Below are 14,727 nucleotides of genomic sequence, written 5' to 3'. Positions count from 1 at the left end.
AAAACTAGGTGTCTGGATTGGAAAGTCTAGATTGCAAGCAGTTTTTGCACTATATACTCAAGACATTAGCACTTTGATGAATAACTGAAGTAAGAGAGAACTTGCATTACTGTGATTGAAAAAAATAAGGTCTTTCAGCAGTTGTTAAACTACGCTACTCAATACTAAACTGCTTTCATTACTACAGCAGGGATCTCCAAATGTATGACGGTTAAAGATAACATACTCAGCTTGTTTTACTGCATTTGCCGTGTAGAATCAGGCAAGTAATTACCTCTTAAAGTTGTAAGTGTGAAACTTAAAACAGGTAGGCCGCAGTCCACCTACAATGAAGTTACTATAGAACGGTGCATTCAAGTTTACTTGGCAGCTCCTCAACAGTATATTGGGCCATATGTTTCATGTTTAGGCACATCAGGATTGACCAAAGAGTGCAGGAACACATAAAACTGAGAGCTGATAAGGGTCATCGAGTGGAAAGCGAAGTGTTGGCAATGATGGGCCCCAGATGGATGTCTTGGAAATGCACAAGACACAAAGAATCACCTCTTCGACACTGAAACTCAGATGTGTGCAGCTGGAGGTACGAGCTGTTGTGAGAGAATCATTCAAACCTGGTTCCTCAGTCTCCTCCGTCTGTCCGTGCCATAATGTCACACAAACAAGGTTATAATAAACCATAAAGCACACATTGTTTCGCCCAGAAAAGTAATCCTCAGACATGGGCAATCATGAGATAAGTTGAGCAAACATAAAATTTATCCTCTAGTGGACATTGCTTCCTAGCTGTAACTTTACCCATAAATGCTAAACGTGGTTACATACTTTTGTGTGAGCACTAAACATGAGCATGTTAAACTATTATGTAAATTATGATTTTTTAAACCTGTATATTATCAAAGCTTCCGCTCATTCTGCTAATTGTTAAAAAATCAAACATTTAAATAGTACTTGGTAGATATAGTATAGTATAGAAATAGTACTTAGTGCATAAATAGTAAATAGCATTTGTCAAACTGGGCAACATGACATGTTTTACCTATTTAGAAATAAAAAAGCTAATAAAAAATGCAACAGAAAATTAATTGGGAGCAAATATTGTCTAATAAACAAGTGTATCCAAGCAATAGCCGACTGTATAGCCAATACTGTTCAGGCATCAGCTCACAAAGAATGAGTCTCATTTGCCTTGGAAAAAAAACCTTTTGCCAAGGGTTTGTTCACTGAGCTGTAAAAATCTATAGCCACACAGAGGAGTCAGACAACAGGTCAGATATGCGCATGTGTCAAAATGATACCAAGAAAAATTTCTCATATGAACAGGTGTTTGAAGGGAGAGTTGATGGTAGCCATTGACTTCCAGAGTATGCAAAAAAATACTATGGAAGTCAATGGCTACCTATTTGTCAGCTGTTTGGTTGCCAACATTCTTCTGTGCTCAACAGAAGAAAGAAACTCGTACAGGTGTTCTATGAAACAGTCATGAAAGTGTACTCTCTGTAAGCATGCTTAAGTGGTTTTTATTTCATTAATATTAAGTTATCTGCAAGTAGTTTTTATAGATTTTAACATTTAAAGTACACTGCAAGTGCACATTAAAAAAAAAAGTGTACTTCTTTTTCACAGAGACAGCTAGACCAGCAAAACAACTTAAACTGGATTAAGCTGTTATGTTACTAGCAGATTGATCGTGAATGTTTGTATATGCACATTTAACAAAGCGCTTCAGCTCATAATGACAGAAAAGTTTGATTGTTTTGATTATGTTGTTTGATTTAATTTTAGACTCTTGCAACCTGACATATATTCTGCTAAACTACAATGACAATGTAGTGTTGATTCAGTTTGTTCTTGTTATAAAGTCATAAATGAAATCCAAACATATTCCTCAACTCTACATTGCTTGCCATTTTGTGAATTAAATTTGCCAATTAATGTGTCTGAAATGTTTTGGTGCTGAATCTGAAATTAATGGGATCATGCTTTGGCTATCCGGTGTTTGGCAATCAGTAGATGGGAACAGACAATGATGCCAAATCATCTGGGAAATGATTAGCACATTTTGAAGGTGAAGCAACATTTGGAAAGTTTGAGACCCAAACGCCTTCCATATCAGGTTATCATCTGGAGACTAATATTCCCTTTTCCACACCTTAATCTTAAAATCATAGCTCACCAGAGAGGAGAAAACCACAACGGTGCCGTTCTAAACATGCACAGGCTGTTCTTCCACTCTTTTGAATGATTAGACATCACATGAAACTTCCCTTGTAGTGGAGGAATCACATCTCTCCCTTAAATGAAACTCAGAGGCAGTCTATTAATCACTATGATTTATACTTTATTCCTGATGTCAACGACTAAAGAATGGAGCTCATGCCAACAACAGTCTATTTCAGTGATTCACTGTCCATTCAGGTAGTGAGAGACGTTCCCAAAGACACAGAACCAGATTTTCGATGTTGTTGCTTCCATGACGGAGAAAAGACAGATATGTATAACATTTGATAACTGCCTTTGGCTCTAGAAACAAGGTGATATATTTCCTCCAGTCAATATACATCATTATGGTTTTTCAATGTTCACCTACCCAGAATGCATTAAAACCAAAGACTCTCATGAAAATTCATATGAAATTTGCTGCACTGGTGGCAATAAGAGTATGTCTGTGCATGATCTGCCCACACCCTGCTGAATATTTGGTTTTACCCAAGTTTTACCAACAAATACGTTTTCATTCAGATCGTATGAATTCATATGAAATGGCCAACTCATTATGAATTCTTTTGATATCAGATTGCATCAACTAAAACGCCAGCCAGACTTGGAGACCAGCTTAAAAGGCATGTTCACACCCAAAACAAATGTTTTTCAAAAGAAATATGTGCTTTATCTGCATACGATAAGATCAATCCTAAAAAACGCATCAGAATGTTTTTTTTAAACAAGCCATTATTTTATGTAACAGCATGTGACTATAAGCCAAAAATGAACTGGTTGGCCAGTTTTCTTTGCAATACAATGGAAAAGAGTTTGAACCCTTCTCCATAAAAAATAGATATCACATTGACATGCAAATGTTTGAATTAGATGCATTGATTGCAATTAAAATGTTTATAATACTGAATTTTCCTGACAAAGAATAATGCGTGAGGCCTTTAAGCTATTTATTTTTATTTTTTAAGCAGGGTCACCACAAATGCTGAGGAACTACAGACGTCAAGTCCCAAATTAATTTGAATTGCTCAAAAATCCTTTGCAAGTTATCTGTAACATCTCACTTTCTTGTTACCTGCCAAATATTGGATGCACTAGCTTTTAAATAAAAAAATAAAATAAAAAAAACTAGGTGTCTGGATTGGAAAGTCTAGATTGCAAGCAGTTTTTGCACTATATACTCAAGACATTAGCACTTTGATGAATAACTGAAGTAAGAGAGAACTTGCATTACTGTGATTGAAAAAAATAAGGTCTTTCAGCAGTTGTTAAACTACGCTACTCAATACTAAACTGCTTTCATTACTACAGCAGGGATCTCCAAATGTATGACGGTTAAAGATAACATACTCAGCTTGTTTTACTGCATTTGCCGTGTAGAATCAGGCAAGTAATTACCTCTTAAAGTTGTAAGTGTGAAACTTAAAACAGGTAGGCCGCAGTCCACCTACAATGAAGTTACTATAGAACGGTGCATTCAAGTTTACTTGGCAGCTCCTCAACAGTATATTGGGCCATATGTTTCATGTTTAGGCACATCAGGATTGACCAAAGAGTGCAGGAACACATAAAACTGAGAGCTGATAAGGGTCATCGAGTGGAAAGCGAAGTGTTGGCAATGATGGGCCCCAGATGGATGTCTTGGAAATGCACAAGACACAAAGAATCACCTCTTCGACACTGAAACTCAGATGTGTGCAGCTGGAGGTACGAGCTGTTGTGAGAGAATCATTCAAACCTGGTTCCTCAGTCTCCTCCGTCTGTCCGTGCCATAATGTCACACAAACAAGGTTATAATAAACCATAAAGCACACATTGTTTCGCCCAGAAAAGTAATCCTCAGACATGGGCAATCATGAGATAAGTTGAGCAAACATAAAATTTATCCTCTAGTGGACATTGCTTCCTAGCTGTAACTTTACCCATAAATGCTAAACGTGGTTACATACTTTTGTGTGAGCACTAAACATGAGCATGTTAAACTATTATGTAAATTATGATTTTTTAAACCTGTATATTATCAAAGCTTCCGCTCATTCTGCTAATTGTTAAAAAATCAAACATTTAAATAGTACTTGGTAGATATAGTATAGTATAGAAATAGTACTTAGTGCATAAATAGTAAATAGCATTTGTCAAACTGGGCAACATGACATGTTTTACCTATTTAGAAATAAAAAAGCTAATAAAAAATGCAACAGAAAATTAATTGGGAGCAAATATTGTCTAATAAACAAGTGTATCCAAGCAATAGCCGACTGTATAGCCAATACTGTTCAGGCATCAGCTCACAAAGAATGAGTCTCATTTGCCTTGGAAAAAAAACCTTTTGCCAAGGGTTTGTTCACTGAGCTGTAAAAATCTATAGCCACACAGAGGAGTCAGACAACAGGTCAGATATGCGCATGTGTCAAAATGATACCAAGAAAAATTTCTCATATGAACAGGTGTTTTCATTTTATTTTTACAATCTATGACAGTCGTGTGTGTTTGTCTCACTTTTTTAAATCCTCTAGCATTTTCCAAGAATGGACGTGGTGGGGGAAAATATTCCATTTTTATTGCTGGATGTAAAAAATAAAAAATACACTTCCACTGACTTGAGGGGGAAAAAATCATCTGCTGCTTGTACCATGCACCCATCTAACCTTGACCACAAGGACATGCAGAGGTGAGGTGTTTAGACGTTTCAAGCCGGGGAAAATGAAAAGTAGAAATAAACTGGCAGGACATAACCGTTTAGTACCAATATCACATTTAAACTAACTAGAGCACTGTCTTTCTGGCATTTCTCAAACATACAAATAAGACCCAAAATGTAAGGAAGAAAGGTAGGGGATCAAAATAATTTTTGCTCAAACTTCAAAACAAAACATCTCTTCATTTAAAATAAAAACGGCTATTCCATTGTGCTGTCATAACACAGCATTAAACCCCTTTTTATCAGGACTTGTACATTGGTTTTTCACCAAAATAATCACAACTCATCTCTTTTTTTATGACAGAAGTGCATGAAAACATTTATCACGTATCTGTCTAGTTCTAATCTTCCTCCGTTATTTGGTGTTGATTTTCTGTGCCAAAACCAATGGACTTCACCTCTCTCAACATATTATTCTCGACATTTTTAACAAGGAGGCAAGCTGATGCCGACTGTGGATGCTCTAGAAGGTGAAGAGTTAAAAACAGCTGATTTTAGTACACTTCATCTCAGGCTGATCCATACTGACTGGTTCTTAATGTTGGAGTATTTTCATCCAAACAGAGTCAGTCAGTGCAGCTGTTTCTGGTTTGGTTTGGGCCCAGTGAGTGCTTCAAAATGGACATGGAGTCACATATGAAAAAGAATGATAAACTGATGATATAGCATTCGATATAAAATAATAATAATAATAATGACCTGCACTATTTGGTGTCTTAGATTAACTGTGAATATATTAAATAATTATGAAATATGTGGACCTAATGAAAAACATTGACAAAGTTAAACATCAACAGGAAACAAATTGTCTCCACATTACACACACACACACACACACAAACGAAATGCATTGGAACACAAGTAGAATATAAAGTTTGCATATTTTGGTATTTTAATGACCCCTAATCTTTTTCACAGCTATTTGTCTTGTCATTTGAGACTGTGTTTGTGTGTGCATGTGATTGCGTGTTCGGCACAGGAACTTTTCAGGGCCGTTCACACAGGACACATTCGAACATTAAAAACAGCTAAACACTGCACAGAATCAAAAAGAGTATCTTAACCCAACTTAAATTGTTGTTAAATATAAACATGCTTATCACACCGTCATATTCATTTGATTGGTCCATTATTTTTTTCTATTTTTCACTGATACTCATCCACTCCACTGCATGTCAGAGTTGAACTTGTGAAAATGTGACATTCATGGCACAAAAAAAAAGGAAAAATGTGCATGTGCACTTATACTGCAACAACATATAATAATAATAGAATAAGAATAATACTACATATGTAAAAGCATCATAATATTATATATAATATACACTGTATGTGTGTATGTAAAAAATGCAATTTGTTTCTTTATACACCATATTCCTAGTCGGAAATATCAAATAGGAATATCCCACTTCCGACTCTGAATGGAATACATCAAACAAAGCAACAATTAAAAACTGTGCAAGAACATGTCCTGTGTGAAATGTCCTGTTACTCTCCCTGTCCCAAAGTACCAGGACCAATTGGTGGAGTGGACACATCTATCAGCCTGGTGTCAGTCTCTCTTCAGCCCTGCGCTAGAGGAAGATGTGCAGTGGAGTGAAGTCCTGAGACGCTGTGAGGCCTTCCATTCCTCCAATCTATCTCTCCACTGGCCGCTCTAACCGGATGGATTTGCTGATAATGAGGGCGATTCGACTGAGTGATGGGAAAGTGGGTTGAGTGGGAGAGACTATATGTTCTTTATTTCTTTGTTATCTGTCAAAAGCTATTAGCATTGACAGCCCGGCCCACGGCCCCCTCATATTTAACCCACAATCCCCTTTGGAAAGAGAAGGCTTCCGTGTGACAAACCTTAAGGTGCGGTCACATTAGCGAAATTTTGAGGGCAAAAAAGTCCATTGTCAGTAGTGTAGCGATGTATGAAGCACACAGGGGTCACTTTGAAACCAAACAGTTTTCTGCTGGTCAACGCAGCCAATCTGTGTGACAAACTACAACAGCATGAGGAAATCTTTCATCCTCAAACCGGAATTCACAATCACACGAATTCCAATTGAAATCACTGGATTTCGCCCACGAAAATTCGCCGAACAATGGTAAATGTGACCGCACCTTTACCCTGTAGGGATGCAAAGCAAGTCAAGGCGGTGCATCTGTAAGACGACATCAAGTGCCCACATGCGTAACTCTAGACATCAGCAGCATATTTCTCAGAGCCACAGTCATTTCGAGGCCTCTCGCGTTTGGTCGTTCACACTCACACACACTCGTACGTTTTTTCCGAACCCCCGATTGCATTTGTTATTGATTTCCTGTTGGCAAAGCAACATGATCATAAAACATCTCTGTGGATGAAATTCATGTAAACATACACCTTATGTTAGAGTGGTTTATATTGCATGACGGTGGGAAGGGTGGATGTCACAGTTCAAATGGGGGTCAGCTCCCAAAAGAACACAACCTGGAAAGGAAAGTAAGGAAAAAAGGCCAAAAAGAGACAACAAAAGAGTAAACGAGTATAAAAAATGAGGCGTCCGTATAAGAAAGGCTACAAAAAACTCCACTGGCCCTCTGGCCCTCAGCATACAGCAAAAGGCACCACAATATTACTCTATTTTTTTTTTTTAAGTTGTGAAAAAAATCTTTTTTATGCTGTAAATCAAAATGTACATATAAATAGAGTTTTCCCTATAAAAAAAGTCTTTGCTGTTAACTAGTAGACAACTTTTGCTAAAATGAAAATAAATATTTCATTTGTTTATAATATCTGTCAGTTATATAAAATAAAAATATTTCTTATAGGTGCATGTCTATAGTAGATCGGTTTTTGTGAATAGGTGGCGGTCTCTCTAGTGGGGTGCATTGTCCAGTTTGGAGCGCGAGTGCGTCAGTCTGGTCTGTGTGTTGGCGCGAGACCCGTGCCGCCCAATCTGGGCGTGAGAAGTCTGTGTGTCGGGCACGGGCCTGTAGAGGGTGACGGGCTCGGTGGCATTCATATTCTGCATACTGAGGAAGGGCGTGCTCTCACATTCCTCCACCTCTGAGTCACTGTCCGACAGGCAGCTGCGCGAGCCTAAGTCCCAGGAGGGCTGGTAGCCGCGTGGCGCCACGTGGCCGTTGAGTCTGGACCTGCGCCAGTGCCGACTGCTTCTCTTTGGTTGCTCCATCGAGGAGAGGTACTCCTGGGTGCTTTCGTACTCTTCCTCTTGAGCCAGCCGGTAGGGGCTGGAGGGAAGGCTGCCAGTGCTGTCACGCAGGTAGCTGCCACGCTGCTGCTGCCGGTAGGGCTCGTGGCCCCGCGCCTCATGCAGGGGCACCTGGTAGCGCCGCAGCAGCGGCTGGTCCTCCTCCGGTGGGTAGGGAGCGTGGGCTGCGGGGGGCAGAGACATGGCGTGGCTGGCGTTTGGAGACGTTATCTGGAAGGTAGGCACCTGCGGGGGCAGTGAGTAATGGAAGTCCACGGGAGACAGGCGAGCCGGAGTGGTCAGCGCCGACACGTACCTGTGCCGAGAGAAGGGCAGGGAGAGAGAGACAGCAGAGAGAGGAAGAAGAGCGAGCAAGAGCGGGAGAGAAGAAGGTTGTGTGGAACAGATATGCACATCAGTTAAGTAAATCAAGTAAACACACTGTAAAAGCAAAGGGACCCACCACCGAAAAAGAAGTTAAATTCAGGGGTTCTCAACCTTTTTTGGTCACCCATATGACAGAATTAAACCATTCACAAAACATTAACATTGTGAAATATAATTACAATTTAAAATAACTATTTGCTGTTTGAATATTTTTAAACATGTAATATATTCCTGTGATGCAAAGCAAAATTTTCAGGAGCCATTTTTCCATTCTTAAGTGTCACAATGATCCTTCAGAAATCATTCTAATATGCTCATTTTGCACTTGGGAAACATTTCTTCTTATTATCAGTGTTGAAAACAGCAGTGCTGCTTAATATTTTTGTGGAAAGCATGATACTCTTTTTCAGGATTTCTTGATTAATAGAAAGTTAAAGAAAACAGCATTTATTTGCAATAGATTTTTTTTTTAAACAATGTAAAAGTTTTTACTGTCACTTTTGATCAATTTAATGCATCTTAGCTGAATAAAAGTATTAATTTCTTTAAGCAAAAGAAAAGAAAAAAAATCTCTGACCTTTGAATGGTAATGGTAATGTACACAATAATACATACTGGGGCAGTCCTGGCCTAATGGTTAGAGAGTCGGACTTTTAACCCAAAGGACACGGGTTTGAGTCTCGGCAGTGGCGTACAGGACACCCCCGCAGCCCCCACGGTGCCTGGGGGCCCCGCCTCTTTGGAGGGCCCCGTCGCAGGACATTCTAAAAGGCATTCACAAACCACATAGAATGTGCTTTTGCTTTGAAAAACACAAGACGCGGCAGTGGAATTTGGAAAAAAAAAAACTCTTTTGACGAGCGCGTTTTTAGAATGCCGTGTCATGCTCGAGAAACTGCAAACGACGCGAGACACGAGCGCAAAGGTAGTGCAATGGAGTGCAAAAACGTGTGAAAAAAGTAGTAACAATTGTATAGGATATGTTAAAGAGCTATTTACTTGTTCTTACCCTTAAAGTTTTAATGGTGTAACCTAATATATTTATAATGTTAACATTTAAAAAAAAAATAATTTAAATAAGACTAATTTAGATTAATTTTAAGATTTTAAGATTAATTTGTTACCACATAAAGCACATTTTTAGATTATCATTACGCTTAACGTGGCTTATGCATTAACACTTTAAAAGATCAAATTCAGTTACCTTGATGATGCAAACTATGCAGGCAAGCAGATGAACCTAATATAAACTAAATGCGCTAAATTGCACATTAAGCGCTTTGCGTTCATATTCTGTGCTCATCTTCTTATTCTTCTTGCCTATCTGTATTAACAAACTGTAGCCCCTACTGAATAAGGTCCTTAGCACCGTAGTCCATTAAGCTAGGTTAAGTGTTTTTATTTATTAATGTTCTGAAGTTTGAAGTTATACATTTAAGTTTGGATAGAGCACTTTCACATCTATGTTCAAAAATGGGGGGTGATGCTTACTTGCTGCACTAAATTAAATAACTATCATTCATAAGTAAATATAATACAATAAATCTTCTGCTTCTGACCACACATGAGTGACCTAAAGGTTGAGAACCTCTTCCTCAAGTTCCCCCATTCATGGAGAACCTGGAATTTTAAAATTGTGATCTTTAGGCCTGGAAAAGTCATTCAAAATTAAATCAGTCTTTAAAAATTTTCTCTTGTGATTACATTTTCTATTCTACTAGTTATACTCAACTGCTGACTAGAAATTGCTGTTTGAGTGCAACCTCTCTAAAATAGTGTTAAAATCCTTACTGCATCATGGACAATTTGTGAAAATCCACTGGTCTAAAGGTGTGGGATCCCTGTTCTGTCCATATGAAGTGATCCTGCCTTGTACTTTTGCAGTACTATATCAATTTACGCCAACCTTGCTATGGCACTTGAAAAATGATAGTATGCACACTAAGACATGGCGGCTGAAAGCTCAATAGCAAATGACAGCAGACGTACACACTACAGGAACAAATGAGGCCACGTCAAACCTCCCAGTCTAGGCTTAGCATTGTTACTGCAGCACGCCATCAGATGGATGACGACGCTTGCCTTATGAGTTCCCTTCCATTACAGTGCATCGTGCTACACTTAATCATGTATGTGGGTAATTTTCCTTATTGCTGTGTGAGTTAAAGTGAGCGTGCCCTGAGAGAGGAGGCCACAGTCAAACTGGAGCAGATAAATGAACACTGGCTGCTCTGTCACAGATTTGCAGGGCCTGAGGGCAGATAGCCGTATGCACAACAGCTCAGTCAGCTGCAGAGCAGGAGAGAAGGTAGAGAGGGAAATAGTGCAGAGCAGAACACCAGAGACCTGCTTCACCCCTGAGATAATGTGTTGTTCGGCTCTTGTTGACTTAATGAACCCCTCACGGTATAAATTCTCCTGTTTTGGCCCTTGCATGGTGGCGTGGGCGTTTCGCAGGCGAGAGATAACTGTAAATACAGCTGGCCGTGGGCTAGAATCTCTCTTCCTTGATACTGCATATCTGGAGCAGAGAAGCTTTGCTTGACCCCGACTCCCTCTCTGATACTCTCAGCTGGGCCAGAGCATCTGCACGATTTGCGCAACAAATTTTACTGTTATATTCTTCATGGTACGCAGTGTGTGATTTATACAATCACTTTTGAGAGGTCAACTTTCTTATTTCTTATGCTAGTGGCTGATGTAGCACATGTAACTAAATATTTTTATATATTTATATCTATCTATCTATCTATCTATCTATCTATAGATTATATATATATATATCTATAGATTATAATAATTATAAATGTAAATATAAATATATATATTACAATATATATACACTATAATTTTTAATGACATAATTTTGTCAGATTTTTAAATAAATATAACATTTATATTATATTATACATAATTACACATAATAATTATATTTCAATATTTATATTGCTAAATTTTGTGTGTATATACACACAGTGCTGGGTAGATTACTTTTTTAGGTTGATTACTTCTTAAATTGTAGTCCATTACTGATTGCAAATTACATAACGGAAATTATTGTTTGTAGAGTAATCTATTGAATTACCCATTCTGACTACTTTTTGATTACTTTTAGATTATTTTTTACCTCAAATATATTCCATTCTTTGTTATCAACATCACACATTACATTATGCCAGGGTTTCCCAAACTGGGGTTTGTGAAATGATGAAAAGCTGGAAGACTTTCCAAATGTATCAAAACAGTAGAATTTTAGAAAGCAATTTAGAATATGTGAATAATTTATAATATTTCATAATAATTGAATAATTTACTGCCATTGTGTGAATAATATGTAATCATGTAATCTTTTCCGTACCCACTATATATATATATATATATATATATATATATTCCTTATTTCGATTTTTATTCTTTTTAACAATTTTTATCATTGATATTATTATAATACTGTGGAGCTAATTTTATTTAGTTGCATGGGCTGTTGAATTGTGGGGTTCAGGTTTTAATTAGGTGGATCAGTGTCCCCACTGGATGCAACAAATGCCTCGTTTATAATGGGTTTTATTGGTTTTGTCTCGTCGCGCCGGGACATGGCATCACAGTATGGTAAGGGGCGTAACATTTCTGTCACACGCTTGAGGTATTCAGCCAATCACAACACACTGGATAGCTGGCCAATCAGAGCACACCTCGCTTTTCAGACCGATGAGCTTTGTAAAAATCGAAGTGTTTCAGAAAGGCGGGGCATAGAGGAGAAACAATAATGTACAGTATGTGGAAAATAATATGTTTTTTGAACCTTAAACCGCATAAACACATTTCATTACACCAAATACCCAAAATAATGTTCTTTTTTAGCAACGTCATATGACCCCTTTAATTTGTATCCTGATGGTACATGCTGTGAATATTTGCTATTGAATCTTTCACGCCACCCATGCCAGTCCCCAGGGGTAAAGGAGACCGGGCACTGAAATGCAGAGGAGTCTTACTGCACACACTAAAATGGTTCTCAGTGCCATGGCTGCAAATAGAGGGTGCTCCTGCGCACCTGTCGCTATGCGGAGAGTCCCCAAGCGAGTCGAAAGAGTCACCATACTGCAGGGCCGGCCGGTGGGGCTCAGTAAAGCCACAGTGTGCGGCACGCCTGGCCCGCGCCTCCATGCACACAGGACTGTTGCATTTACTGGTCCCCACTGAGGACGACATCATGCCGGAAGGACAGTCGGAGAGGACGCTGTCTGTTCGCTCCAGACTCCACGTTCTCCCTTCATGTCTGAGAAAGAAAGAAAGCAAGAAAGAAAGAAAGCAAGAAAGAAAGAAAGAAAGAAAGAAAAAGAGAATGAAAGAAAGGCAAGGAAGGAAAGAAAGCAGGACAGAAAAAGTGCACAAGATGCTTAACCCAGTGGTTCTCAAATTGTAGGGGGACGGGAAGCTTCCCAAGTTCTTAGGTTTCTTTCATTTCCTTTGGCTTCACAAGACTATGATTTCACAAGAATATAGAGCATGCAGAGTCATGTGGACTACTTTTATGGTACTTTTATGTGATTTTTGAAACTGGACAGTTGGTCATAATCCTCTCATGTCTCATCCATCTCTGTTTGTGTTCCACAGATAAAAAATACGGATTTATACCGACATGAGGCCAGTGTTATTTTAGTGCTATTTATAAACTATAATAATTTTTATTTTTATCATTTTAATTACACTTATAGGGCCAGATTTACTAACAGCTTGCGCCAACGCAAACCGTCTTTTGGCGTTAAAATAGTACTGTCAGGATTTACTAAAGACGCACAGTGAAGAAATAGAGCTGAAAAGGCTTGGACACAGTTATTTTTGCGCCTGATCTTATTGAATATGCATTTGTAGGAGTTTCCCTTTAAGACACAAAATTTATGGGAGGAGAGTATTAAAATGAATCACGCAACATGATTTACTAACATTTGTGCTTGTCATATTACTGGTATTTGCGCCATTATTTAATGCGGAAAAAAAGCATGTCTTAAAGCAGATGCTAATTTGCGCTGCTCTTGGTAGATTGTGATGGTCATTATGGAAATTATCTGGCTGCGTCTGTGTTCTTTAATTTGCGCATTGTCAGTAAATCACCCGCAGAAATTTCCACTCCCATTAGTGCTTTTTTGGAATTGCGCTCTCATGCTAATTTGCCCATTTTAGTAAATTTGGCCCTTAGTCATTGATTTATGCTTGTCATTTTTATTTGTTTTTAAAAATATTTCTAAAAAGTATTAATTTATTTTTATTTAATTTTTGGATTTTCAGTAAGTACTTTTAGTACATTTCTAATTTTTGATTAGTTCAAGTTTTTCATCTAATATTTATATTTTATTTCAGCTTTATTTCATTTAACGAAAAATCTTTTTTTTTAATAGTTTTATTTCTTGGTAACAATAAAAACGCTGCATGACGGTGAATAAATGGCAAACGTTTGATTTCTGGGTGAACTATTCATTAAATTTAGCTTAATTTAATTATTTATATGAATTATTAATATTTTATATACAAACTTTGCAAAAGATAATGTAGGTCCGCTGACAATAAATGATTTTCTTTATTTTTTTTTTACTTTTAACTCATTATTCACAACAGTGAAAACTATCAAAATTTAGTTTCTTTTTTGTCTTTTTTTTTATATACAACAAAAACTGACAGATAAAAAATCTTTTTTTTTTTTCACTTTTTTTTTCAATAAAACCAAAACTTCACTTCTAATTTGCTTTACGACAAATCGCAATCTGTCAAACAGTTCCCCATTATTCAACAAGTACACACATGCTAACAAAATTTGCCAACAATGCGGTTGGTTGATTACAGTGGGAGTGTTAAGGTTGTACAAAGGTTGTTCCTGTTACAAAGGAGTCATGACAGAACAAACCGAGAACCACTGGTTTAACACATATGTGTGTAAGAATCAGTTTGAGTGAAAAGCGTGAAGTCGGAGGCCTGCGAGGTTATCATGGTATATAACCTCTGAGTTTCTCTGCACTCACTCACTCACTCACTCACTCACTCACTCACTCACTCACTCACTCACTCACTCACTCACTCACTCACTCACTCACTCACTCACTCACTCACTCACTCACTCACTCACTCACTCACTCACTCACTCACTCACTCACTCACTCACTCACTCACTCACTCACTCACTCACTCACTCACTCACTCACTCACTCACTCACTCACTCACTCACTCACTCACTCACTCAC

General features: G+C 38.0%; 1 protein-coding gene across 4 annotated transcripts in view; it reads right to left on the bottom strand.

Moving 5' to 3' along the window:
• Positions 1-4,631: 4,631 nt before the first annotated feature.
• Positions 4,632-14,727, bottom strand: part of LOC107684713 (pro-neuregulin-2, membrane-bound isoform-like) — a 98,942-nt gene continuing 88,846 nt past the window's right edge. For all 4 annotated transcript variants that reach the window (XM_016481052.1, XM_016481054.1, XM_016481055.1 and 1 more), the window contains 2 exons: positions 12,545-12,769; positions 4,632-8,419 (listed from right to left, as the gene is read on the bottom strand). In XM_016481052.1, coding sequence (XP_016336538.1) covers positions 7,768-8,419; positions 12,545-12,769 — 877 coding nt within the window. In that variant the 3' untranslated portion in view covers positions 4,632-7,767. The remainder of the gene's footprint in view (positions 8,420-12,544; positions 12,770-14,727) is intronic.

This window comes from Sinocyclocheilus anshuiensis, unplaced genomic scaffold (assembly GCF_001515605.1).
Source record: "Sinocyclocheilus anshuiensis isolate Anshui unplaced genomic scaffold, SAMN03320099.WGS_v1.1 scaffold509, whole genome shotgun sequence".
NCBI lineage: Eukaryota > Metazoa > Chordata > Actinopteri > Cypriniformes > Cyprinidae > Sinocyclocheilus > Sinocyclocheilus anshuiensis.
This window is presented reverse-complemented; position numbering and strand designations above follow the sequence as displayed.